Source organism: Brachyhypopomus gauderio, chromosome 15, assembly GCF_052324685.1.
Source record: "Brachyhypopomus gauderio isolate BG-103 chromosome 15, BGAUD_0.2, whole genome shotgun sequence".
Taxonomy (NCBI): domain Eukaryota; kingdom Metazoa; phylum Chordata; class Actinopteri; order Gymnotiformes; family Hypopomidae; genus Brachyhypopomus; species Brachyhypopomus gauderio.
The window spans coordinates 3,894,470-3,921,944 of record NC_135225.1 but is presented as its reverse complement, the minus strand read 5'-3'; the positions used below and the strand labels follow the sequence as shown (position 1 = coordinate 3,921,944).

Sequence of the window (27,475 nt, the reverse complement as noted above, 5' to 3'; positions counted from 1 at the left end):
TTTAATTAATGCTTAAATATAATGATTTAACATTTCGTGCGATTCCACTTTATCCAACAAACGCATGAAATACTTTAATTTAAGAGGATAATTGAATGACATTCACAGAGGGAGCCACACACTACTGTCTCCTTAACACCCACCCCACTCACACTCACACAGACCCGAGTGATGTGGCGCTGCCGCACGGAGCCACTTCCTTTGGTCTGGGGCAACGCGGGGCAGTTTGTGGGAGGGCATCGCCTCACCGGAGGGGCAACTACCACCTCAGCCCACATTTCTAACACCACCAGATAACACGAATCACCGTGTGGCGGACCTGCGGACCTGTGAACCCAACCTGGCGACGGCTGCATGTTCTCCAGAACGGTACGGGCTGTCCGACTGGGCTGGCGGGGTGGAACTGGGATAACTGGTCATACTGGGAGCGTGTGCGACGTGTGTGGTCAGTCTGTACAGTAACGTGTAACTTTACAGACTGTAAAAGGCGTTCAGCAGGTCAACATCTGTACTGGTCCACGTTAGAGGAGACCACACGTCCAGTTAGGAGTGTGTGTGGCTGGAGACTGGTTCTAGTTTCTATCGGAATATCTGCACTGTTTTCTTTACGTTTATCCAACGTTACTACTGACTAAATGCGTAGTTTTAGTTTATGTGACTGGGCTGGGCTAATTGTGTATTGCAAATAAAAAAATATTAAAAAACAAAGTTACATAACCAAGACTAAACGAGCTTTTATAGGCGGTACTAGCGAGGTTAGCTAGCCGTAACGTTAGCCGGCCCAACCGGGTCAGCTGGGGGAACGAAATAAAACAAAACCAGTTATAATTTCAGACTAATATCTTTATTAAGGTCACACACGGTACCCCAGCTGGACCAGGGCTCGGGTTTGTCCGGTTCGGGTTTGTCCCTGGAGCTGGGGCTGTCTGGTCGGTGGTGTTTGTGGAGCTGGTCGGGCCTCTCTGGGTCTGAATTGGTATTCAAGCGGTGGTTGTACTGGGCTGACGTGCCCTCGTCCTCCGGCCCAGTACGCGTCTGGTCGGATAGTGTGGCGTGTGTTTGCAGCCATGAATACAACCTTTTAAAGTGACAACTAAATGGTATTTGTTTTCATGCAGTGAAAACATGGCCACACACACACACGAAACAAGCTAGCTAAATAACGTGAGCACATCTAAAATACTCTTGATCTCTTTTATTATTTTTTATTTGTGACATCAGGCATGCAACGCATTGAAAAATGATCACCACCAGCCTTCAGTGTAAACGGAATTTTGCACAAGGGACAAACGTGCACACAGTTATACTGGATCTGAACCCTGTAGTACATGTATACTGGATCTGAACCCTGTAGTCCATGTACACTGGATCTGATCTGAACCCTGTAGTCCATGTATACTGGATCTGAACCCTGTAGTCCATGTATACTGGATCTGAACCCTGCAGTCCATGTATACTGGATCTGAACCCTGTCGTCCATGTACACTGGATCTGAACCCTGTCGTCCATGTACACTGGATCTGATCTGAACCCTGTCGTCCATGTATACTGGATCTGAACCCTGTCGTCCATGTATACTGGATCTGAACCCTGTCGTCCATGTATACTGGATCTGAACCCTGCAGTCCATGTATACTGGATCTGAACCCTGTCGTCCATGTACACTGGATCTGAACCCTGTCGTCCATGTACACTGGATCTGATCTGAACCCTGTAGTCCATGTATACTGGATCTGAACCCTGTAGTCCATGTATACTGGATCTGAACCCTGCAGTCCATGTATACTGGATCTGAACCCTGTCGTCCATGTACACTGGATCTGAACCCTGTCGTCCATGTACACTGGATCTGATCTGAACCCTGTCGTCCATGTATACTGGATCTGAACCCTGCCGTCCTTGTGTACTGGATCTGAACCCTGCCGTCCTTGTGTACTGCATCCGAACCCTGTAGTCCATGTATACTGGATCTGAACCCTGTCGTCCATGTATACTGGATCTGAACCCTGCAGCCCATGTTGGCTAACATTTAAATTCCAGAATGATTTCTTATTGTGAACTTTTCCCAGGGCTAAACTGGAGATAAAAGCCCTCATCAGGTGCTTCATAAATTATGCAGAGATCAGGTATTGCGGGTTGTGATGACGTAGAGGTAGATGAAGTGTAGTTTTAAAGTTTTGTTTTTAAACAGTGAAGACAGACAGACATTATCAAAATGCTGAGCAGTGGCTGGTGAAGAATCCTTGTCATTCCAAGTATACTCTGTCCTTCTCTAGATGACGTGTGGCTTTCATACATTGTTGCTAAGTGAATCCTTTGCAGGGAAGGTATACCCTGTGGTGTTGACACACTTGTTAGGCATTAGGGCGTTGTCGCCTCCCCTTCCCCCTGCTGACATCACAAGTGTTTCCTGGTGGACAGGAGAGTGAGTCATAATGCAGTTTGATCAGAGTAACACACGCACTAGTTCCGAATAACCAATCTCTCGTCAGCCTCGGACAATCAGTGCCGTCTTATACCAATAGTTCCTACTTCCTCTATTTCTATAATTGTTTTCCGTTTGTTTCTTCTCATTCTCTGATTATGTACTTCTGATGTGCAATTTCAGTGTGTCACCTTGTGTAACTCACTGCAGAAAATGTGTAGTGAGGGAGATTGAGATAATTATGACAATTCTCTGGTGATTTAGAACGTTGTGATTCAATATTGAGAGTTTTGATTATGTGCTGTGTCATTTATTTGCTAAGAAACAAATATTTAAATGTTTCTTTAATATGCTGCATGTCCGGTCTACATTTAAGGTCCACTGCTGTATTTTTGTAGGTTTGTTTCTCTGTTTGGGTTAGGGGGGTAAAAAGCTCCAAAGGGTATTTGTGCTTTAGTACAATCAAAACGTTCAAAGCTCCTGTTTAGCTGAGTCATAAAATGACCAACCTGAGCAGATGTTTCACTACTGCCTTCATTTTCATCACGACCCAGAGCAGATCTCTGGACAGCATGTCTTTTTATAGCCCTATTAGGGCTTATTAGGATTAATTGCGATATATCAGGTCCTAATTCAGTATTGATTATATTTTGATTCAGTTTGACAGCCAAATTATATATTTTTCAAAATTGAATGTACATGGATATTTATGAAATTAATAATATTAATGACTGGATAACTGAACTCAAATCATTAGGCTTATATTTAACACCGAATACAAAACTACTGTGTACCTAACAAACATGCATGAAATATCACTGAGTAATAACATTTGAACATTTCGTTTTCTCACAAGCTAAAATAGGTGGACCATGGTACATTTAATGCTGAATTTGTCTTTAAAATTTGTCACATATGATTACGTTACAGGGCAATTCAAATTTCTAATTGCATAGTGTTTGATATTCTGCTGTACCTGGTACCCCTTCTCAATACTATATATAATGATATACAAATATATTGAAACATATATATATATATATATAATATGTTTTTCCATTGTTGGCCTGAGATCAGAGTTTCTGGGTTCTCTTTATGTTGGTTGGACAGGTCTGGCTGTCTTGTTAACACATTGTGCCTGTTTAATATTTTGGCTCTTAGGCTGTGATGCAAAGGCATGATCCTCCTTAAGGGAAACTTCAAAACACACATTTGCATTTCAAACAGTTGCATGAAAGCTGGTTTACTTGCAGAGCTTTGCTAAACTCCTTTGGTGTTAAACCTTACCCACTCCTTTGGTGTTAAACCTTACCCACTCCTTTGGTGTTACACCTTACCCACTCCTCTGGTGTTAAACCTTACCCACTCCTTTGGTGTTAAACCTTACCCACTCCTTTGGTGTTAAACCTTACCCACTCCTTTGGTGTTACACCTTACCCACTCATTTGGTGTTACACCTTACCCACTCCTTTGGTGTTAAACCTTACCCACTCCTTTGGTGTTAAACCTTACCCACTCCTTTGGTGTTAAACCTTACCCACTCCTTTGGTGTTAAACCTTACCCACTCCTTTGGTGTTACACCTTACCCACTCCTTTGGTGTTAAACCTTACCCACTCCTTTGGTGTTAAACCTTACCCACTCCTTTGGTGTTACACCTTACCCACTCCTTTGGTGTTAAACCTTACCCACTCCTTTGGTGTTAAACCTTACCCACTCCTTTGGTGTTAAACCTTACCCACTCCTTTGGTGTTAAACCTTACCCACTCCTTTGGTGTTAAACCTTACCCACTCATTTGGTGTTAAACCTTACCCACTCCTTTGGTGTTAAACCTTACCCACTCCTTTGGTGTTAAACCTTACCCACTCCTTTGGTGTTACACCTTACCCACTCCTTTGGTGTTACACCTTACCAACTCCTTTGGTGTTAAACCTTACCAACTCCTTTGGTGTTACACCTTACCCACTCCTTTGGTGTTAAACCTTACCCACTCCTTTGGTGTTAAACCTTACCCACTCCTTTGGTGTTAAACCTTACCCACTCCTTTGGTGTTACACCTTACCCACTCCTTTGGTGTTAAACCTTACCCACTCCTTTGGTGTTAAACCTTACCCACTCCTTTGGTGTTAAACCTTACCCACTCCTTTGGAGTTAAACCTTACCCACTCCTTTGGTGTTAAACCTTACCCACTCCTTTGGTGTTATACCTTACCCACTCCTTTGGTGTTAAACCTTACCCACTCCTTTGGTGTTAAACCTTACCCACTCCTTTGGTGTTAAACCTTACCCACTCCTTTGGTGTTAAACCTTACCCACTCCTTTGGTGTTAAACCTTACCCACTCCTTTGGTGTTAAACCTTACCCACTCCTTTGGTGTTAAACCTTACCCACTCCTTTGGTGTTATACCTTACCCACTCCTTTGGTGTTATACCTTACCCACTCCTTTGGTGTTAAACCTTACCCACTCCTTTGGTGTTAAACCTTACCCACTCCTTTGGTGTTAAACCTTACCCACTCCTTTGGTGTTAAACCTTACCCACTCCTTTGGTGTTAAACCTTACCCACTCCTTTGGTGTTATACCTTACCCACTCCTTTGGTGTTAAACCTTACCCACTCCTTTGGTGTTAAACCTTACCCACTCCTTTGGTGTTAAACCTTACCCACTCCTTTGGTGTTAAACCTTACCCACTCCTTTGGTGTTAAACCTTACCCACTCCTTTGGTGTTAAACCTTACCCACTCCTTTGGTGTTAAACCTTACCCACTCCTTTGGTGTTAAACCTTACCCACTCCTTTGGTGTTAAACCTTACCCACTCCTTTGGTGTTATACCTTACCCACTCCTTTGGTGTTATACCTTACCCACTCCTTTGGTGTTAAACCTTACCCACTCCTTTGGTGTTAAACCTTACCCACTCCTTTGGTGTTAAACCTTACCCACTCCTTTGGTGTTAAACCTTACCCACTCCTTTGGTGTTAAACCTTACCCACTCCTTTGGTGTTATACCTTACCCACTCCTTTGGTGTTAAACCTTACCCACTCCTTTGGTGTTAAACCTTACCCACTCCTTTGGTGTTAAACCTTACCCACTCCTTTGGCATTCAAGACAGCAGATTTTCCCCCTTTTGGCACTTTTTTGTTTACTGATCTGGTATGTTTATGGGGGGAGAAAAATAACAGCAAAAGGGGCACATTGATGCTTTTGTCAGCCATAATCTCAGATAAAACAAGAGCCGTACACTTGCCATATCCCAGGTTCCTAGGGATCAAAGCTTTCTGAAGTTTCACTTCTTTTATAATCATCTGTCCATAGGCAATGGGGAACAACTCATATGTTCTTCACAGTGGTTTTACTATCTGCTGGTTTTGTATTATATTATTCCCCATTGATGCACGAATGTGTGCAAGATAGAGTGGAGAACAAGCGTTAGTGAGCGTACTTGAGTGTCGTGGTGTTTCCTCTCCTGGTGGCGGTCACATGTCCCCGTGCTAACACCTCTCTGGGTCACATGAACGAGCGAGCTGCCCACTTCCCCTTCAAATCGGTGCTCACGCAGGCTAACGGCTACAACAGCAGTGCTGTGTGACCCCACTTCCTCTATATAGCCGGCAACAGTCATGCAAGGAGCTGGTTGTGATGTTTGAGCAGTTCTGGCTACGTTGAAATCTCAGCAGTCTCTGTTGTTTTCTCCTAAGCTTCTACCCATGGCCTCTCCCTGTGTCCTAGCAACCTCGCTCCACCTTTCCAGGTGAGATGTGTCTTGGCAACGTCAAGGACGCTTGCTTTGTGAAATGTGAACGGCTCTGAGCAAGCAGTGCTTGAACTGTTGCAAATGATCAGAAAAGTGAGTGCGTTTGTTTATATTCAAGGAGGGGTTGTTACCGATGTGCATGGAAATCTTCTTAAAGAAAAAATAGACCAGGGTCTGTACTATTGATACGGTGGCTCGTCGTTAACGTAGGTGCAGCTGTAAACATTGGAGAGATATTGTTATTGTTGAAGATGTGGTTTGCGATGTGAGGTGTTTCACCACTAGGCCTGTAGTCCTGTGCAGACAGGACAAACCCAGTGAGGAGGAAATAAAGCCGAAGGAAGTGACCTTTACCGAGTGTGAGAGAGCGAAACGGGCGACGTTTCTACATTGTGTTGGTGCCAAGTGTTTTTGGAGACTTGATTTTATGGTTGGCTGTAAAAATTGCTGATGCACTGAACTATAAATAAATAGAGAAAGTAAATTATTTTTTCTACTAACATTTTTTTTTAGTGACTGCCTATTGAGCAAATAAAAAAGTAAAAATCTTCCTTTGTGTGTGTGTGTGTGTGTAGAATGCGTGAGGACATGTCGAGTGTGCTGTGTGTGAAGGAGGTGGAGGAGCAGGGTGACCCTGCCGAGAAGCTGTCGCAGGACGAGTTGCTGTGTCGGACGCGTGACGTGATGCAGGGCCTGGAGGCTCTTCGTGCTGAGCACCAGGCCATTCTGGAGGGCCTGATGGGGACCCTTCGCTGCCTCAAACAGACCCAGGAGGGCCGTGCGGTGGAGGAGAAGACCAGCATGATCCAGCGCTCCCTGGAGATGCTGGAGCTGGGTCTCAGCGAGGCGCAGGTCGGGCCGAGGAGCTGAGGGAGAGGCTGTGCTGAAGTTCATGCCACTTTGTTGAGATGTAGTTGTTGAGACGCTGGTAAAAAGAGGCTGACTCTCTTCTCTGTAGGTCATGATGGCTCTGTCGGGGCACCTGAGCGCCGTGGAGGCGGAGAAACAGAAGCTTCGGGCACAGGTACACAACAGGCACAACACACCTTTTGAAATATTAACACTGCGGTCTTCTCAGGTTCGCAGGGTGCAGCGCATACTGTGACACACACACTCGCCACACACTGTGACACACACACTCGCCACACACTGTGACACACACACTCGCCACACACTGTGACACACACACTCGCCATACACTGTGACACACACACTCGCCACACACTGTGACACACACACTCGCCATACACTGTGACACACACACTCGCCACACACTGTGACACACACACACTCGCCACACACTGTGACACACACACTCGCCACACACTGTGACACACACACTCGCCACACACTGTGACACACACACTCGCCACACACTGTGACACACACACTCGCCACACACTGTGACACACACACTCGCCACACACTGTGACACACACATTCGCCACACACTGTGACACACACATTCGCCACACACTGTGACACACACACTTGCCACACACTGTGACACACATTCACACTCTTTGTCTCTCTCTCTTTCTCTCTCTTGCTGTCTCTCACTTTTGTATGCTTACTCAGTCATTCTGTGTGTGTGTGTGTGTGTGTGTGTGTGTGTGTGTGTGTGTGTGTGTGTGTGTGTGTGTGTGTGTGTGCCAGGTGCGTCGACTATGCCAGGAGAACCAGTGGTTGCGGGATGAGCTGGCTGGCACCCAGCAGCGCCTGCAGAAGAGCGAGCAGAGCGTGGCCCAGCTGGAGGAGGAGAAGAAACACCTGGAGTTCATGAACCAGCTGAAGAAATACGACCAGGACCTCAGCCCAACAGTGAGAGTCCCACTGGCTCACTCACTCACTCACGTTTACCATAATTAACCATAAGGGGGTGTTTGTTAGCACTGAAGCAGCTTTGGTGCTGTACGACGACACCGTGTGCACCTGTTCCTCTCTGAGCACGTGCTGTTGCTCTGCCTCTCGCAGGACGATAAGGACTCTGACTCCAGCAGGGAGACTCTGGACGATCTCTTCCCCGATGAACAGGACGAGCAGGCCAGTAAGTATCCAGGCAGTCGGCTCGTCTAACCACCAGTACCTTGTTTAATTCACAGCGTCCGCACTTTCTGCACCCGTGTAAGACTACATGTACAGTAAAGGTTGTGTGGGGGCAGATAGGGCAGATGATTCTCTAGTAATCACACTCAAATCAGTTCCTTTCCACTACATGAACAGATGTTTTATACAGTTCTGAGGAAATGTCCATATCCCAAGATCCATTTTCAACTGAATAAAATAATAATAATAATAATAATAATTTTGCTGCTCTGAGTGTTATTAAAGCCAGCCATTTGTTCAGCTGAAGACTGTATTTAGAGTACTTATTTCCTGATAATTATTTTATTAGCATAGTATAGTAATCTAGTGTAGTATAGTCATATAGTATAGTAATATAGTATAGTATAGTAATATAGTATAGTATAATATAGTCATATAATAGTACAGTATAGATATATAGTATAGTAATATAGTATAGTATAGTTATATGAGAGCTCTTCGCTTCAAAATCACTTTTATTTTTGCAGCTGTGAAATACAAAACCTGCTTGAATGTTTCTCAAAATATGTGAGAACATTCTTAGATTGCAGAATCCACTTCACAGTCTCTTTCAATTCAATAACCTTTATTTATATTCAATTACAGGGTTGCCAAAGCACTATTATAGTGAAACAACACAAGCGAACCTTTGCAATAAAAGAAACAAAGAAATCAAATCTCTGTCTCTCTGTGTGTCTCTAGTCCAAACACCACACAGTAGTGCAGCTGCAGCGGCCCAGCAGGGCGGGTACGAGATCCCGGCCCGTCTCCGCACCCTGCACAACCTGGTGATCCAGTACGCCTCGCAGGGCAGGTACGAGGTGGCCGTGCCCCTCTGCAAGCAGGCGCTGGAGGACCTGGAGAAGACCTCGGGCCACGACCACCCAGACGTGGCCACCATGCTCAACATCCTCGCCCTCGTCTACAGGTACATCTCGGACGTGTCGGCTCTGAACACTGTTGGTTATTTATTTACAACTTGTCACGATGGCCAAGTGTTGGTGTATATTCAGGACTCGTTGATCGACAGGTTGATCTTTTCTTTCAAACGGGCTGCAGCATTCATACCGCACATTGTTTTTAGCAGAGTGTTGTAACGTTTTCTCTCTTTCTTCACCACCTCAGGGACCAGAATAAATACAAAGAGGCTGCAAACCTCCTAAATGATGCACTTGCTATCAGAGAGAAAACACTGGGCAAAGACCACCCTGCGGTATGTGTGTGTGTGTGTGTGTGTGTGTGTGTGTGTGTGTGTGTGTGTGTGTGTGTGTGTGTGTGTGTGTGTGTATGCTGATTTATTTTTTTGTTTTCATAGGTAAATGGTTAGTTTGGGACCGTCTCATTGTTTGACAGTTACAGCTTGTTTCAGGCGTATCATGAGGCCATGTTTGGACTCCCTGGTGTGGGTCGGGCTCTGTGGGTGGGTTTGGTGTGTGTGTGCTGTCTGAGCCAGTCGTGTTTACCGTGTTAAGGTTGTGTCTGCCTCCTCACCAGGCCCGGCATCACCACTGTGTGCTAAAGAGGTCGGAACTCTTCCTGCTTCTCTCTGTCTCTCTCCTTATGCAAACCGCTTAGCTTGTGCTGTACACGCGTGGGGCTCAGGTGCACGTCTCAATCAGACGCTGATGATCATAGTCACTGCGGGCTGTTAGTGTGAATGAAGGTTATATCACGAGGGTCTGATTTGATCTGATCGTGTCGTCTGAATCGCATCGGATGACTCCCAGCATCGGTCTGAATCAGGCTAGCGGGTTTGATTTTTGGTTGGTTTGAGAGCTTCTGCTTTACCCTACCTCCCCCACTCACTCTGTGTGTGTGTGTGTGTGTGTGTGTGTGTGTGTGTGTGTGTGTGTGTGTATGTGTGTGTGTGTGTGTGTGTGTATGTGTGTGTGTGTGTTATCCTCCTAGGTGGCTGCTACACTGAATAACCTGGCTGTTCTTTATGGTAAGAGAGGGAAGTACAAGGAGGCGGAGCCACTATGCAAACGAGCACTGGAGATCAGAGAGAAGGTAGGCGTGGCTTCAAAGGTCGGCTCCCAGCACTACTGCTGTTAGCCGGGTCTTCCTAGGGCTGTCTGGCTTTGCCCTGCGTTTCATTCGGCCTGTCATTTATTGCCATATGCGTCCTTGCGGGTTAAGCTCCACCCCATTGCAGGTTAAGCTCCACCCCACAGCTGCCAGTGGTCTTCAGTAAGATTGCAAGGAGGCTCAAGCTTGTTTGAGTTTTTCCTGGTGACGTTCTTGCACACAAACGAAGTGAGACATGCAGCCTCTCACAGTGGGAAGGAACTGAGTGAGAGTCTAAACTTTAACTGCTATTCCTTCTCACTCTAGTTTCTTTCAGCTCTTATTATGATTTCCTTGTGTCTGGGCATGTCCCATCCTTGGCAGGACTTTCCACCACACTAATGAGGTGTTCTCTGTAGAAACACAAAAAAAAACAGGGTATAGTTTAAACTCCTTCTGGAACATCTGTGCTCTGTAGGTTTTGTGTAAGGCACTGCTCAGTGAGGATTGCTGTCAATCAGCTCAGCTTTACCATGGAGAGGAATTTGCAGAAGACAGGCTGTCTGTGTCTGCACTCACGAGGCCTTCTACCAGATTATGGATTACTCGTCCCATTTGCTCAAATTCAGACTTTCATGATGCAGATGAGAACAGTGATGCAGATGACAAGTTAAATTGCTGAAACATCTTGAATATTTCTGCTCACTTGGCGGATGATATTGCACATAGTCAGTACAAAAACCAACCACTCGTACACACACAGAGACTCTAACGGTGACCAGTCAATGCCCTTAACACACCTCTCTCCTGAGACACTCTGCTGAGATGGACAGAGGCTGGGACTCGTGGAGAGTAGAGACATTCTGCGATAAACGCTGTTCATTCAGGGAGACGGCGAGTGTGAAGGAGCTTCAGAGAAGGGGAGTGTGGAAATTAACTAGAGGAGAGAGGGAGCATCAAAAACTATGTTGAGCACATTCTGAGATCTTTCAGCTTCGGACACTCGTAGGAATCTGTGCTTTATGGTGTCTAATGAGAGGGAGAGTGCACATGGCACCCCTAGGTTGTTGTTGTTTTTCTACTCTGTTAACTGTGTAGGATTAATAGCATAGTGCAGTTAGACATCTAGTGTGCATGCAGTCACTGCACACACATGTGCACCCAGGCCAGCATGATGAGTAAGAGAATCCCAGTGGGTTGAGGGATGAAGGGAGAGCGTGGGAGAGCGTGGGAGAGCGTGGGAGAGCGTGGGAGGGCGTGGGAGGGCGTGGGAGAGCGTGGGAGGACGTGGGAGGACGTGGGAGGACGTGGGAGGGCGTGGGAGAGCGTGGGAGGGCGTGGGAGAGCGTGGGAGAGCGTGGGAGGGCGTGGGAGAGCGTGGGAGGACGTGGGAGGGCGTGGGAGGACGTGGGAGAGCGTGGGAGGGCGTGGGAGAGCGTGGGAGGGCGTGGGAGGACGTGGGAGGGCGTGGGAGAGCGTGGGAGGGCGTGGGAGGACGTGGGAGGGCGTGGGAGGGCGTGGGAGGGCGTGGGAGAGCGTGGGAGGACGTGGGAGAGCGTGGGAGGGCGTGGGAGGGCGTGGGAGGGCGTGGGAGGGCGTGGGAGGACGTGGGAGGGCGTGGGAGGACGTGGGAGGGCGTGGGAGGGCGTGGGAGGACGTGGGAGAGCGTGGGAGGGCGTGGGAGGGCGTGGGAGGACGTGGGAGAGCGTGGGAGGGCGTGGGAGGACGTGGGAGAGCGTGGGAGGGCGTGGGAGAGCGTGGGAGGACGTGGGAGGACGTGGGAGAGCGTGGGAGGGCGTGGGAGGGCGTGGGAGGGCGTGGGAGAGCGTGGGAGAGCGTGGGAGGGCGTGGGAGAGCGTGGGAGGACGTGGGAGAGCGTGGGAGGGCGTGGGAGGGCGTGGGAGAGCGTGGGAGGACGTGGGAGAGCGTGGGAGGGCGTGGGAGGGCGTGGGAGGGCGTGGGAGGGCGTGGGAGGACGTGGGAGAGCGTGGGAGGGCGTGGGAGGGCGTGGGAGGGCGTGGGAGAGCGTGGGAGAGCGTGGGATGGCGTGGGAGAGCGTGGGAGGACGTGGGAGGGCGTGGGAGGGCGTGGGAGGGCGTGGGAGGGCGTGGGAGGGCGTGGGAGGACGTGGGAGGACGTGGGAGGGCGTGGGAGAGCGTGGGAGGGCGTGGGAGGGCGTGGGAGAAAAGGCTACCTGCTCCCCTTCTGAGAGTGATTACCCAGGAACGACGGCTTTCCTGGAAGGTGAATGAATGAATGATTCAATTTATATAGCGCATTATCTAGATACCCAAGGCGCTTTACAATTGTTAACACAGCTACATTACAGACAACCAATCACACACCGGCGAGAAGCGGCAGCCAATTGCGCACAGCGTACTCTCTACCGGGATCCACACCCCCTGGGGGACTGAATGGGGTGCAGGAAGGGGAGAGAGGACCGACCCTAGTGACAGAGCACCATCCACCACTGGGCACACAAGCACACACACATTCATGCACACACACTCAGACAACAACTTGTTTCTATTGAACAGAGAGAGACACAGACACACACTCAGGGAGAGACACAGACTCAGGGAGAATTTGTCTGGGACTGCCAATTTACCTAACCTCCATGTTTTTGGACTGTGGGAGGAAACCGGAGATCCCGGAGGAAACCCACGCAGACACAGGAGAGCATGGAAACTCCACTCAGATAGGGACTTGAACCCAAGACCCCAGTGCTGAGAGGCAAACGTGCTAACCACCAAGCCACCATGCTGCCCAAGAAGGTGTAGAAATGGTAGTTCACTTTGGGGCAAAAGGAGAAACAGTAAAGTTTGTCTGACCTGCATAGTGATAATTGATCACTCCCAGATGATTCCACTAGGGCAAGACTATCTGCTACCTGCTATCTTCACAGCAGGACTAAAAGCACCTTCAGACGGAGCCGTAGCAGGTTCCTACAGGCTCCTACATGTTCCTAGTGTAGGAGACACTACAGAAAACTGCTTTAATGAGTTGTGTGTTTGTTTAGTGATGTATTTCTGATCCTACTTTTGTGGGAAAGACAAATTGGAGACCACGAGTAGAAAAGTGAGAAAGCAGAGCAACAATAATGGTTGGTGGTGTGACCACGACATCACTGTGTTTACAGCCTAGCACTGTAGGCTTGGGCTGTGATCCGAGCTCTCATTTCATGTTCCCAGTCTGACTCAGCTTGGCGCTCTGCATCTGATCGTGTTTATTAATTTTTTTGCCAGCATGAGGGTTTTGCGATATCAGCATTTGTATAAATAGTAAATATGACTTTTGCTATTGTAGGAGACCTCATAAAATGATTTTTTTAGGATGGGCATATTCCATGTATTTAATTAAATTATATTTTTTATTCACCATTACAAGAAGAGTATTGAATTACACAGTTTGGTTAAGTTGTGTGATTGGTGCTGATGTGCTTAGTAAATACTTGCATATGAAAGTTTGTATAGACATTAGACATGTAGGGTTCAGCACTGTATCTAGTATGGACCCAAGCCTGTTTTATAGGGAACATATGGCTTTGGTCTTTCTCCATCTGGTTTGATGTACCAAACCATCTTATAATAATGTCTGCAGTTTGACAGCGCAAATTTGACTATAGATTTCAATATTTAACAGTCAGATTGTGCTTTTTACATGTATCATTTTCTTTAGAACTGTGCTGTTGTGGAAGTGTAAGTGTGTGTGTGTGTGAGTGTGAGAGAAAGTCTGTGTGTGAATTGTATCTGCAGATTTTTAGATCTAGGACATCAGTACCGTCTCATTACGTGTGTTTTCCCTCATTTAAAACAGTTCTTTCATTTATTTGTGCTTTTCCAGATATTTACACATACAAGAACTCCAAATGTACCTCAAGATGGATCATTCTTTAAGTGGTTAACTAACTGTGTGTGTGTGTGTGTGTGTGTGTGTGTGTGTGTGTGTGTGTGTGTGTGTGTGTGTGTGTGTGTGTGTGTGTGTGTGTGTGTGTGTGTGTGTGTGTGTGTGTGTGTGTGTGTGTACCAGGTGCTGGGTAAGGACCACCCGGACGTGGCGAAGCAGCTGAACAACCTGGCCTTGCTGTGTCAGAACCAGGGCAAGTACGAGGAGGTGGAGCACTACTACCAGAGAGCCCTCACCATCTACCAGACCAAACTGGGCCCTGACGACCCCAACGTGGCCAAGACCAAAAACAACTTGGTACTCACCATTTGGCCTCTATGTTTTACTGTATTCTAGCAGTTCATGCAGGTGGCTAGGAATCTGGGCATACTCGGTGTGTGATCGGGGTGAGCTCGGGGTGAGCTCGGGGTGAGTCGGCCCCAACTGCATGTGTCACATTGTTTCACCGCAGAAGGGTTCACTCCTCCCCACGTACAGCCGATTCATTTTTGCACACAAGCTTGTGTTCTTAGTGCAGTCAGTTTCACACGCAGATAAAATGCCTTTCTGAGCCAGTACGTGTCTTGTCTGTTTCCCCTCACACGGCGTTCCCAGCTGTCCAGCAGCTGCAGTGTTTGGGACCACAATCGCTTTTAGCAGGGACGTTTAATGGGTGCTCGGTGATGGTTCTGGAACCCAGAATGTCCCGTCATGTTTTAGGCAGCCGGCCACAGTTGTTATCTGTTCTACCTGTCTGTATTTTTCTCCCACCACTGACAGGACAACTCTCTGTCTCTCTGTCTTTGTTAGGCTTCGTGTTATCTAAAGCAGGGCAAGTTTAAGCAAGCGGAGACTCTCTATAAAGAGATCCTGACACGAGCTCACGAGAGGGAGTTTGGCTCTGTGGATGGTAAGCAAAAATTCCTTCCATTTTACAGCACTGCTGTTAGTAATACTACTACTAAACTACTGTACTACTACTAAATTACTATATTAGCACTAAACAGCTCTCTGCTTATGCTGCTCCTGTACAAGCTCTGTGTGTTAGCATTAGCAGACAGGATTAAGCCCCGCCCCCTGCCCCTCCCACTCCCTGAAGGAGGAAGCAGGTTACTGAGTCATGCCCCAGCGGGGCGGAGAACCAGTGTTGTGCTGCGGTCACAGACAGCAGCGGTCAGGGTGTCTGTCTGCTCCAGAGCGCTGCACCGTTTCACTCTGGCCTGTGTGAGCTGAGCGTTGAGCACTCTCCTTTGTGTGCATCGAGACCCTCAGCTTGCGAGGCCAGAGTGACGGGGGCTGGGGTCTTATGAAGTTGTGTCCTCACTGAGCAGGCCTTAACTACGAGAGTCAGAGAGCATGGTGGAGAGGCTTCTGTGTTAAATGGAGAAAAAATGATCAGAGGTGTCAATTCCAGGTTCAAAAAGTAAAAGTCCTCACCAGGATTTTGCTCAGGCTTCCTGGATTGTGTTGATTCCAATAATTTTACCTGGATTGCACTAATTAGAAAATCTAGGAAGCTTGAGCAAAATCCTGGTGAGGACTTTTACTTTCTGAATCTGGAATTGACACCTCTGAAAATGATGAACTGATGAACAGTGTACTCGGCACTGGTTGTCAGTTATTTTGGGCCAGTATCTGTGACACCGCCAATCTGCTGCTCTGTTGCGTTTGCGTTTGCTGCACGCCTTGGCCAGTGGGACAACATGGGGAAGGCGGAGCCATGTTTAATGTTTAAGATGATGGCAAACTCTGTGTGTCTAAACTAGGAAGTTGGAGGCATGGGTGCACGTTTTTCTAATTTTTCCACTGTTTGTGCAGATGAGAACAAGCCCATCTGGATGCATGCGGAAGAGAGAGAAGAAAGCAAGGTGATGAGTGGAAATGGAGAAATCATGAAAACATAAATGGGGAACTGAAAACTGTTGGGTGAACAGAACTGAAAGGAAGATTTTTTTCTGTTTTGCTTTTTTTTTGAATTTTTTATTTTTATTTTTTGAATTGCAAATGATTAAAAGTTTATAACTACGTTTGAGAGAGCTTGGTTCTAAATAATTGTGTTTCAGGGGAAACAGAAGGATGGCTCTCTGTTTGGAGACTATGGTGGTTGGTACAAGGCCTGCAAAGTGGACAGGTCAGTTCTTTACCGAACACAAAGCAGTTGCCTTCTCAGCCAAACACAGACAACGCAGTTACAATATTATTAATAAATGTACTTTCAGCATGCCACAATCCATAACCACATTAGTCTCATTGGCTGTTAGCATGTCCAGACCTCAGATGACCCCAATGAAAGAGCAGGTGCAATAAAAAAAAACAAGCAAACAAACCAAACGTGTGCGTTTGTTTGCTCTGCTCCATATAGTCCTACTGTGACAACCACCCTGAAGAACCTGGGCGCCCTCTACAGGCGACAGGGCAAGTTTGATGCGGCGGAGACCCTGGAGGAGGCTGCTATGCGCTCCCGAAAACAGGTTGGCATTACCGGAGCACTGGTGGAAGCCGTTTGTTAATGTAGCAATGCCGTGGTTTGCCGTGAAGTTCTTCCTGGGGTCTTTCACAGGGTTTATCGGCAGGCTGTGAAGCTTCATCCAGACATGGAGATGGTCCAATAGGAATGTTCCTTTCCTTTCCCCTTTTCCTATTGGACAGATCTGACATTTGGTGCAAGTGGTATAGCTGAGCAACTAATTGAGCTTTGTGGATCACCCCCTGGTGTTATGCAGGAAATGTTTTTATTGAATGGCATGACACGTGTTTTTAATCCCACGGCATCCAGGGTCTGGACACAGCGCACAAGCAGCGTGTGGCGGAGGTGCTGAGCGACCCGGAGGCCCGGGAGAAGCAGCGCAGCAGGGAGAGCCTGACCTCCGACACCACCGTGAAGTACGAGAGCGGCCCAGACGGAGCGGAGGAAGTGAGTATGAGCGTGGAGTGGAACGGGGTAAGTGCAGCACACACCGCCCAGCCCCGCACACACACACACACACACACAAACACACGCGCACACGCACACGCACACCCACACACACACACCCACACATACACACACACACACACACACACCGCCCAGCCCCGCACACACACACACACACACACACACACACACACACACACACACACACACACCGCCCAGCCCCGCACACACACACACACACACACACATCCGCCCGTTTTGAAGAGAGTGTAGGATGATGGGCGTAACGAGACAGATGTGCACAGGTGTGCACACAGCCATTCGGGGTGTCCGAATTCTGGGTCGTCTCTTCAGTTTCCTCACGACTCTATCAGCATAGAAATATCTCTTATCAGCTTGTTTCATTTTCTGTTTAATCACACAGGTTACAAAATATATATAGTTTATAGTTTTAAGTGATCAACAATCAGAAATATATTCAAAACAATATTCAATGCCCCACTTTTTAATACTTAAAGCTATTAGAAAGCATTGATATTTTTTATTGTTGTATTGTCTATAGCGGTCTGCACTGTGTAACCGGTTACTGATGTAGTCAGAACATCTGGATCAGGGAGAACAGTGATGGTCTGCTAGATGTTTGGTCACTGATAGACTTAAATCAAATTAAACAATGGAATCTACTTAATTTGGTGAAAATTCAGTAGAATTTAATGTTAATACCATTTGAGTGTTTGTTTTCTTATAGCGATTTACTAAGACCTGACCCATAACTCTACTAGTGTTTAACTGTGTTTAGTATGTAGAGCTTTTCTTGACACTCACCTCATGCATATGTAAGTATCTGAGCAAACCGTAAATGCTAAAATGGAGTGAATACGTATTGGACACAAACTTCTACTTACACATGCATTTGAAATCATTGATCATTAGTTCACATGTAGTGATCAACATCTCTGGAGTAAGTTATCAAGTAAAACAACTTACGTGGGCTGTATTCATATTTATTTCAGTTTAGTGCATAGCAGCCTTTTCTTGCTGGGTTTTGAACTAGGTTTTTTTTGTGTGTTAAGCAGATGACTAACAGTTTTGTGCTAAATATTGCAGTGTTTTCTGATCAGCCGGTCACAAGTTCACAACGTGCAATTAGCTTGAAATGGGGGAATATTGTTGACTATCTCTTTTCACAGAAGTACTTTGAAACGATCTAAATGTGATTTTCTTTAGAGCTGCTGTTTCCTAGTTGCTATTTTGACCCTCGCACCTCTGCTGTAGTCTCTCCGCAATTCTAGATCGGTTCGGTCCTGCTCCCATAGCAACAGTAGTCTTAGTAGCAGGGCAGCCAATCAGCTTTGCTCACTGCAATAGTCTGCCCTCAGTTTGGCCAGGGGGCGAGTCTAGTTACATCTATCAGACTGTGTGGATTGTGTCTAAACACGCCCTCGTTTTAATTCTCCCTCACTCTTGTTTTCCATACTTCCTCATCTTTTCTCTCAATTTCATTGTTTAATGCTCTTTTGAATTATGTAGGAACCATTTTGTCCTGCCAGATACTCGAGTAAATCAAAACATTTTGGGGTTTGGTTGTTTTTCGTTTGTTTTTGTTCTCCAGTCAGATGTGCGGTCACGTACGTTTGCCTCCGCCACATACATGCTCACACACCGAGCTCACACGGTCTCATAAGCTCGTACGTGTGTGTGTGGGGGGTCTCTCACACCTTCATGTACCTGTTGTGTCTCTCACGATGGCGGGGCTGTGGGTGCTGCACTCTTCTTGGGGGGAGGGGGGGGGGGGGGTCTCCCTGTCTTCTCACTGTGCTCCGCTCCTCTGAGCTGTTTGTGCGTGCGCATGTCGGTAAGCAGAATTAATCTATTCTCCTTCATGAATTAAAGATGTTCCTGTAAATGTCCCGTAAATTCTCTCTCGCTTCTCCTTAATCGTCCTGATCACTTCTCCACACCTCCACCCATGCTACTGTCCTTATTTTGCTGTTTTCTTCGCACATCTTTATTTATGCTGTGGATTATTAGCAGGTTAGCAGTTGGTGTCTTTCTGGCTGGCCTTCACGGGTCTGCAGGTGTGGTCTGGGATAACAGCCCCGGACCGGGGCAAATCCTGGGGTTTAGCCCTTCAAGCCCCTCACCTTGTTTTCGTAAAGTATAATGGCTTCAGAAGATTTATGGTACTTTTAAGATTTTCTGTTTACTTGAATAGTCAGTGAAATGTGAACAGGAGCTGTGCAGAGGCCTGAGGACTACCTTAACCGCCCCGTATTCCTCCACTGGCACTAGTCGATGAGGGTGAATGTGAGCTGGTTGGTTCTTGCCTGATACTGATTTTTATTTTATTATAATTATTATTGTTATTATCATTATTATAATTTTTAAACCATTCATTAACATTTTGATTTCCCTTGGTGGATTTTTAAGGGTTATTTCTTTTTAAAGTAGTTATAGCTCCTTGGTTTTGTGAGGTGATTATGGCGCCATCTGCTGTTTACTCTGGACTGGCGTTAACTCGTTAACTGCTTTCAGTCCAGTCACACTTCCTTCTTGTGTCCTGTGGTTTTGTCTACTCACTTATCACCTCGGTCCAATTCTAAATCTCGGTCTTCTCACTAATGCTTTTTGTCCCTCCTGCTCTCCGTCCTCCCTCTCTCCCTTTCCCATCACCCCTTGCTCACTCTGCTCCTCTCTTCCTCTCCCTCCCTCCCTCCCTCCCTCTCTCCCTCTTCTGTGTGGTCAGCAGGTGTGACTCCAGATGCCTTGTTGTGGTTGTAGAACTTTCTGCATGACGGACGCTCGTCTTGCCTCCCTCTCCAGCTTTGCCGCTTTTCCGCCTGCTCTCTCTCCGAGCGGTTCCTTTCACCTCCTCCTGCACCTCCTCCTGCTCCACCTCCTGCTCCACCTCCTTTGGGCATGGGCAGGCCAAAGCAGGCTCAGAGGGCAAAGCGAGGCTTATGTGGGCTCTTCCTGTTTGTCAGAGCTGACACAAGTATCACAGCGATGTATAGTATGTCTGCGTGTCTTTTGATCCCCACACTAGAGGAACCTTTGTCTGTCTCTATTAATCCCAGGGTTAACCTGTGATATTCAGCCCCTCTATCTGTCCATGACTGACCTGTACAGCTTGGTGTCTAAGGCACCTCCAGCGTAAAGCTCTGGTGCTGTAGGACTCCCACATATATCCTTATATCCCATATATATATATCCCTCTCTACCTCTCTCTCCCCACCTCACCAAATCGGTGACGTCTAGTATCAAAGCCACAGAATTGGCCAGACATTGTTTTTCTCCAATTGGAGTCTTTGAGTGAGGTCCATAGTCCCATGTACTATTATTTGTGTTGTACCCACTGTCAGCCATGCAGTGATTAAGTTTTTCTGTTCTTAATCAGGGGCCACTTGAGTCTCGTCTCTGTGCTCTCCTGTCTCAACATGGCCTCCTGAAGTGTGTTTTGCAGCAGCTCTCTGTACAAGGGCATGATTGTACATTTTGGGCTGCTGTCTAAAGTTGCTATTTATTGCGTATTAAGCTCCACCCCTCCTTTCCTAATTCTATGGCTTCTAGATAATTTATGTCGGGCCACTGAGTCGATCACACATCTGTAAAGCGGGGGATGAATTCAAATTGGCAGATGAGTAGAGAGAAGGAGAATGATGAGGTGGAATAAATATGTGGCGTGGAGTGTGAATCTTTCTCACTAATCTGTTGCTGCTGCATCTTGTGTCTTTCTTAACTTCTAATAAAATGGACTCTGTGCTCACTACAGCCTCCGCCTGTGTCCTTTATCTCTCTCTCTCACTGCTGTGTGTGAGTGCGCATGTGTGTAAGACCTCCACAATGACTGTGACTTGCCTTCCATGCTGACTGTGTCTTGTCTGTGTGTGTGTGTGTGTGTGTGTGTGTGTGTGTGTGTGTGTGTGTGTGTGTGTGTGTGTGTGTGTGCGCGTGCATGTATGTATGCTTGTAATGCCAATTGAAGATGATGGTGCAGATTTCTCTTGTTGGTGCTCCATCTCCCTCCAACCTGTCCTTCCTTCCGTGTGTGTGTGTTTGTCTTTTCCCTCTGGGCCACCACACCTCGCTCTACTGTAGGTGAGGAACTGTGATCAGGGCCCACGGGCCGGCGGACCCACAGCAGAGGAGACTGCAGTAGATCAAAGAGGGATAAACCAAAACTACCAAATCTATCAATGCCAAGGCAACACGATCATTACCTAAACTCAATATGTCTTTAATACGGCCCAAATAAAAGAAAGGGACATTGTTTGTTCATTCAGACATGATGTACGGGGCTCATAACAACCTGAGCAAAAAATGCTTTTTGTCCGAGAGTTGCGCAACAAGCTCAAGGCTAAAGACGTACTGCTGTAAACTGGGACATGTCTGTGTGCAGGACAACACGCCTGTCTATAAGCATCATTATCTAGAGGTCATGCTTCCTTATATTCATATTGACTCATTTTACTACCTTGTTATGATTACAGTTAAAACATGCAGCGTCTACTGCCTTACATTCAAATTGGAGGAAAAAAACCCAGCATCGTATCACCAGTCTGATCGCTGATTTGCTGTCTGATATGAGAATGGAGATGTATAGCTTTATCTGATTTGTTGCATGAAGTTGGGTAATCCAGAATTCAACACGACACGACACGCTGATTATCCAACGTGGCATGGTGCAATTTTGTAAGAAGTGGTTTTTGTTGCGTGTGTTTTTGAGAGTGTATGCATGTTCAGAGGTTTCGTGCTGTTTGTGGGCCCCGCTTGCTGCTGTGGGGGTGTGTATGTGTGCGTCCGGCTAGAGTGTGTGTGTGTGTGTGTGTGTGTGTGTGTGTGTGTGTGTGTGTGTGTGTGTAAGCCTACAGTCTCTCTGTGTGCAGGATGGCTCTGGTTCTCTGAAACGAAGCGGCTCCTTCAGTAAACTCCGCGCCTCCCTCCGCCGTAGCAGCGAGAAACTAGTTCGCAAACTCAAAGGAGGCAGCACACGGGAAAATGAGCCCAAGAACCCTGGGTAACTATCACACCCCCCCCACCCACCCGTTCACATGACCCTCCTCAAAGCCCACCCGGTCCAGCTGTGGAGCCGGCCCAAACACTCACCAGACACCGCTACAATGACACAGCTGCAACACTGTGCTGGAAAGACCTCAAAAGAAGTTTCTTAATGGTGCATTTATGAGGAGGGATGGAGCAGGATGAGTGACAGGGGCTCGCGTAAAGTTCAGAAGTTCACAGGAGGTTTTGGTGCCGTTTCAGCAGTTCCTTCAAGAAAAAAGCAGTTGTAAATGGTGCAGAGTATTGAGGAGTCACAGCCACAGCAAGGTCATTGGTGTGGCGTCGTAGCGTTCCACTAGAACAAAATGCAACGGAAGTCATGTAGTCGCAGACATGGAGGGGATAAAAAGAAATCTGAAGTTGTGATTTGAGAGGTCGGGCTTGTCTGTGTGTAGGTTGAAAGTGAATATGTGTGGAGGATGTAACCTTGAAGTGCACATAATGAGGAATAAGGGCTTTGATGTCCGTGCGACTTAACAGTCGAAACATTTTTTTAATAACAGTGCGCGGTACCTGATCTCATATTGTTCTGTGCCTTTGAAAGGTGGCATGTACTGACTAGTTTAAGTGAGAGCTTTGTGCTTTATAGGCAGTGAAGATCAAACAAAATCTCTTAAATGGAGCCAGGACGAACGGATCTAAAAGCAGTTTCATATGCAGCACCTGTCCCCCCTTCTCAACTAAATGCTTTTATGGGAATAAGGCATTTACTTGCTTGATTAACTTGACTCTATTTTTGCACAAAAGCAGGCCTGCATAACCCCGATGTGTAAAGAATGTACAGAATTTTTAATGTCCTGACGATGCATCACACTGTAAAATGAGCTCAGTGGTTGACATTCATGTGTCTGTAATTCCAGTCACTAGTTCATGTTGTAACATGAATATGCCAAAATGTCACTAACTTAATTATACCATCACAAACTGATGTTTATTTTTGTAAACTCAAACTGGAAACTACAACTGAGTCTAAAGAACTAATTTAATTTGTATTTAGGGTTTTTTATTGGGTATCCATACAACCTCACCTAAATATAATTGGGTAGAATACAAATACTGTACTGTATAGTCTCACAGGGAGAAAAGGGGTTTGTTTTTAGTTTTTATACGGCCTGTTTCAGCATGTGGTGTTGACTCCCTTTTTTGTTTTAATTTATTTTTTGCTTCTTTGTTTTCAAATAAATGTTAATTTTTTATGAAATTTTATGAAATGCCCCTGTGCTGTGAGTTTTATTATGGGTGTCTTGTCTGCACGGGCTCCTTCTGTGTGAATTTTATTGCCTCTTTTCTCTGCTGTTATACAGATTTAATTAAATAAACTTTTCCCTACAAATGTGCCGTTTACAGCATGCATGCCCGCTCCATTTCCTGCTCGAGTTGTCCTGCTCGAGTTGTCCATCTTCTTCGTTCCTTCCGTCACATTCACACACTTCTGCCGTTCTACAGACTATAATCCTGTTGCCATCGGCTTCTCTGTTTCTGCATCTACACCCTGCTTCCTCTCTGGTCTTTCCTCATGTCCGCTGCTGTGCAGACGGGTGGGTCTGTCTGGTGTACCCCCACCTCTCATGAACGGCTTTGGTCACAGTCTAACAGATTCTGTCCTGTCGTGCCAGTAAGGGAGTGGCGTAGTGAAGAGACGGTGTTTCTGCATTGGTGTACAAATGGTATTTGTTTCACGGGGAGTGTTTTGTGGTATATTCGGTTAATAGAGCAGACGATGTTATACTGGAGATTGGGTAGGAGTCTGGCTGTCCAGTATTCCAGCAAAGGAGGCAGTTGTTGCTCCATCTTGTCTCCATTTTGTCTCCATTTTGTCTCAATCTCAGCACCGTGCTCCATTCAATGTTCTGTGCATTTCATTTCTTGCATGTTTTCCATGGTGTCCAGATTGGATAGAGGTTTTGCCTTATGTCATACGGTGACACTAACCTATGTGTGACTGTTATTAACATAGTACACACACACACACACACAGCACAGCCATTGGCCTCCACACACACCACTCATGCCTGCCCTTTGACCCCTGACTCGCTTGCATGTGTCGGAAGCAGCATGAAGAGGGCCAGCTCTCTGGGGGTTCTCAACACGCCGGACAAACCTGTGGGAGAACTCTACAAAGTAAGAAAGTTACTCACTCTCTCTCTCTCTCTCTATTCCTCTTTATTTCTTTCTGTTTCTCTCCAAGCCTTTTCTTGTCAAATGACATTTTTTTTGGTTTCTGGTTCCTTTTCTTGGCCATCTGGCAGTTCACTTTTGTATTTCCCTCAATTTGACTCTACATGACGTTTAAGGACACCAGGCAAAGTGAGCGGTGCCACGTCCTGACAAACTGATCTGGAGTTTTTACTGACTGATCCTGTGTGTGTGTGTGTGTGTGTGAGAGAGAGAGAGTACGCAATCAAAGTCACAGACTAACATGTCCTGTCTCACCGTCAACTAACCTCCACAGTAACCCTAAAAAGCTTGAAATTCCGTAACACTCGTAACTGACGCCACTTGCTGTTTGGAAACTAGCTCACTTGCATATTGAATAAAGTAATGATTGAAGGTTTGTGGTTATACTTGGACCTTTTTACTTTTTTTTTATTCAGTGGTGTAGAAATTTCTTGGTTCTGACATGTTAAAGTTTAAATTTGAAAAAATGTCTGAAAAAGCACCTTAAATTTTTAAGAGATTTTTACTTTAGAGACTATACTTGGATATTACATGTGTGCCTTGAACTATGGGGGATGGTGTGAGGAACCATAAGATTGGGGAGGTGTGTTTTAGAAGCTTCTTTATCCACAGTGTTGTAACTGGTGTTACCACAGTGTTGTTTACTTCTGTGAACTTTCTTCACTCTCGCTTTCCACCGCCTGTGTGTCATGGACAGGAGAGAAATAATCGTCTGAGGAAGACTCGGGACCTGAGTGCCAGTCACACTGACCTGGCACAGTGAAGGTCTGGACGGAAAGGACGTGGATCGGTTCTGGAATGTGGACAAGTGATGAAAGCCCATACCCCCCCCCTCCCCTCGTTTTTATAAGACAGCCTTAAACTTTCCTGACTTTCCTAAAATGTGATGTAATTTACAATTTAAAACATTATGCCTTTAGACAGCATAAACAGCCACCAGCGAATTATGCCCAATTAACGCTAACAACCATATGTTCTCAACCCACTCCCAAGATAACACCCAAAAGTAGACACTGAAATGCAGACTGACCCTGCAGGCACTACGTTATTTGCCAATTTGAAAACAGGAAGTAAAAGTGAACTGTGCTGCTGGTTCACATCACATTTGCCCCAGCGATGATGTAGACCTTCTGGACTATACGTGAAGGATATGGCAACTCACGACTGTCCTTAGATGAGTCCTTGTAGGTATCGAAATGACACAATTTTTTTCCTGATTGAATCCATTTTGGTTATGTAAAAAAAATGCCACTGACAACCAAAACCTTTTTATTTTTGGTGATCTTTTCAGTAACATTACAGGTACAGCTTCATGAGAGAAGATTGTCCCAACTTTATTCCTGCATTTATTTATTCCTTTGATAAATTATGAACCATACCTGTTTCAGTAAGGTATTTGTTTACATTCATTAATGCACATTACTGCATTAGGTTTGACTTTTTTTTTGTAGTTTGTTTAAGGAACAGTAAATTGTCATTTAACACCCGATGGCTTCACAGCCATCAAGCTCTTATGTATGTCCGAAATTAAGAAAGTGGATTAGGGGTTTCTCAGGACTGAAAGAGCATATTTTTGGAATATCAAGGAAAACTGCACTTGTCTGATGTGATAGAATTTGTTAGGATTTATCTGTTGGAGGAAATTATTTTACCTCAGTTTCATCTGTTACAATTTTTAAATAAGATATAAAAAGCTATATCCATGTGACTTGGATGAGTTGATGGACTGGTTCTGTTTAACTCGTGTTACAATTTGAATGTGCGACTGCCTTCCCAGAATGTTTATCAAATAGTTTTGAAGAAGATAAAATATAAATGCATGTGCTAGCTGGTTTATTTTTTTAAAGAGAACAAGTGACTTATTGCAGGACCCATTTTCTGAGAGAGAATGACTGCAGGAATCCTTTTATTTTATATTTAAAGACTGGTCACCACGTGTAGTGTGAATTCTAGTTTTACTAGTCACCACATGAATATGCACTGTAAGGAATATTATTTTTATCATAACGGTTGAAGTAAAATAAATATGAAACAGGTTGCAAAGAGCATGCCTCAGACTGCTGCTGATGAAAAGACCTTCCAAAGGACCTCCGTGCTCCGTCCTGGTTCTCTTAGAAGAAAAATCAGAAGAACTATGTTCAACATTAGTCAACAATTTCATGCAGTGATCTTTTTTTTTTGTGTTGATTGCATTGGGCTGCAATATGACAAAGTGCAATACCGTAGCTGCTCCATTTGGGGTTGTTTGGGTTCTGTTTGACCTTGTATACCACGTTCAGCTGTGAAAAGCTGCTTTGTTTCGTGTCTCCTACATTTGTGATTAAGTGCTTCTCTCTTAATTTTTGTACATATCTCTGAGCTGTTACTATTTCTCGCTTTGTCTAAATATGTGCATGTTGAACATTTTTTGAGTATGTTGATTTGATGGTTACTTGCGTTCACAAACTGATGTCCGTATGTTTTGATGTGCGTATTCCAATGACGTTTGTGAGGTGAGGCATCATAGTGTGTTGATCACTTTGTCTGTACTGACGTACCCTCTGTGGGCGTATAGTCAGTTTAGGAATATGTATTAAAATGAAAACAATATGAAAAGAAATGACATCCAAGGTTAAAGATTTAGCGATCTCAAAATCATATACAATTGAGAGGGTGACCTGTGATAAAACCCTAGCATTGTTCCTTCACTATTTCAGTGTGTTTTCATAGATCTTAATGGACCTTTTCTTAACCGCCTATCAGTCCTGTAGTTTACTGAGAGTGTGACGTGGGATATATCCACTCCTGTGGGTGGGTGGGTGTCTCTGGACATGTTTAATCAGGATGGCAATGCCCTGTTTTAACTCCCTCCCTGTAACCCCCCAAGGGCTGCCTACCCTGTCTGTCATATTTGTTTTTTCTCATTTCTCTTAAGTGTTGTGTGGTAAAATTGTACATACTTGAATAAAGTTAAAAAAAATTTAATCATTGTGCATTTTAGCTATACTGTGCCGGACCAAAAATACATAGAACATGGCATTTAATTCTTATCCAAAATGACTTCCAAAATTGCTGAAAATTTATGGGGGGATTTCACAAACTCTGGCTCTCCCTGGTGACTAGTACAAATGTAATGCTTCAAAAATGTTATTTGTTTAAAAATGGATTGATATATTAAAGTGTAAATT

At 45.7% G+C, this 27,475-nt stretch overlaps 1 protein-coding gene across 14 annotated transcripts; it reads left to right on the top strand.

Moving 5' to 3' along the window:
- The first annotated feature begins 137 nt into the window (after positions 1 to 137).
- klc1a (kinesin light chain 1a) lies at positions 138 to 27,272 on the top strand. 14 transcript variants are annotated; one of them, XM_076974526.1, is made up of 17 exons: positions 138 to 369; positions 6,754 to 7,030; positions 7,137 to 7,202; positions 7,835 to 7,999; positions 8,153 to 8,225; positions 8,966 to 9,191; positions 9,389 to 9,476; positions 10,172 to 10,273; positions 14,300 to 14,473; positions 14,966 to 15,065; positions 15,974 to 16,023; positions 16,219 to 16,286; positions 16,518 to 16,626; positions 16,932 to 17,096; positions 21,956 to 22,086; positions 24,182 to 24,251; positions 25,006 to 27,272. In XM_076974526.1, exons 2-17 carry the CDS (start codon positions 6,755 to 6,757, stop codon positions 25,069 to 25,071), a joined length of 1,929 nt encoding a protein of 642 aa, XP_076830641.1. In that variant the 5' UTR covers positions 138 to 369; position 6,754; the 3' UTR covers positions 25,072 to 27,272. The 14 variants fall into 14 exon arrangements, 10 of the variants coding, with proteins under 10 accessions (XP_076830641.1, XP_076830640.1, XP_076830639.1 ...); XM_076974525.1 differs by lacking the exon at positions 138 to 369 and adding an exon at positions 6,043 to 6,175 and having other exon boundaries at positions 16,932 to 17,069; positions 24,185 to 24,251; XM_076974524.1 differs by lacking the exon at positions 138 to 369 and adding an exon at positions 6,043 to 6,175 and having other exon boundaries at positions 16,932 to 17,069.
- Positions 27,273 to 27,475: the final 203 nt, after the last annotated feature.

Coding starts and splice junctions, on each gene's coding strand:
- klc1a (XM_076974522.1), top strand. CDS start 6,132: ATGGCCTCTCCCTGTGTCCTAGCAACCTCGCTCCACCTTTCCAG. Junction 6,176..6,753: donor ACCTCGCTCCACCTTTCCAG/GTGAGATGTGTC, acceptor GTGTGTGTGTAG/AATGCGTGAGGACATGTCGA. Junction 9,192..9,388: donor ATCCTCGCCCTCGTCTACAG/GTACATCTCGGA, acceptor TCACCACCTCAG/GGACCAGAATAAATACAAAG.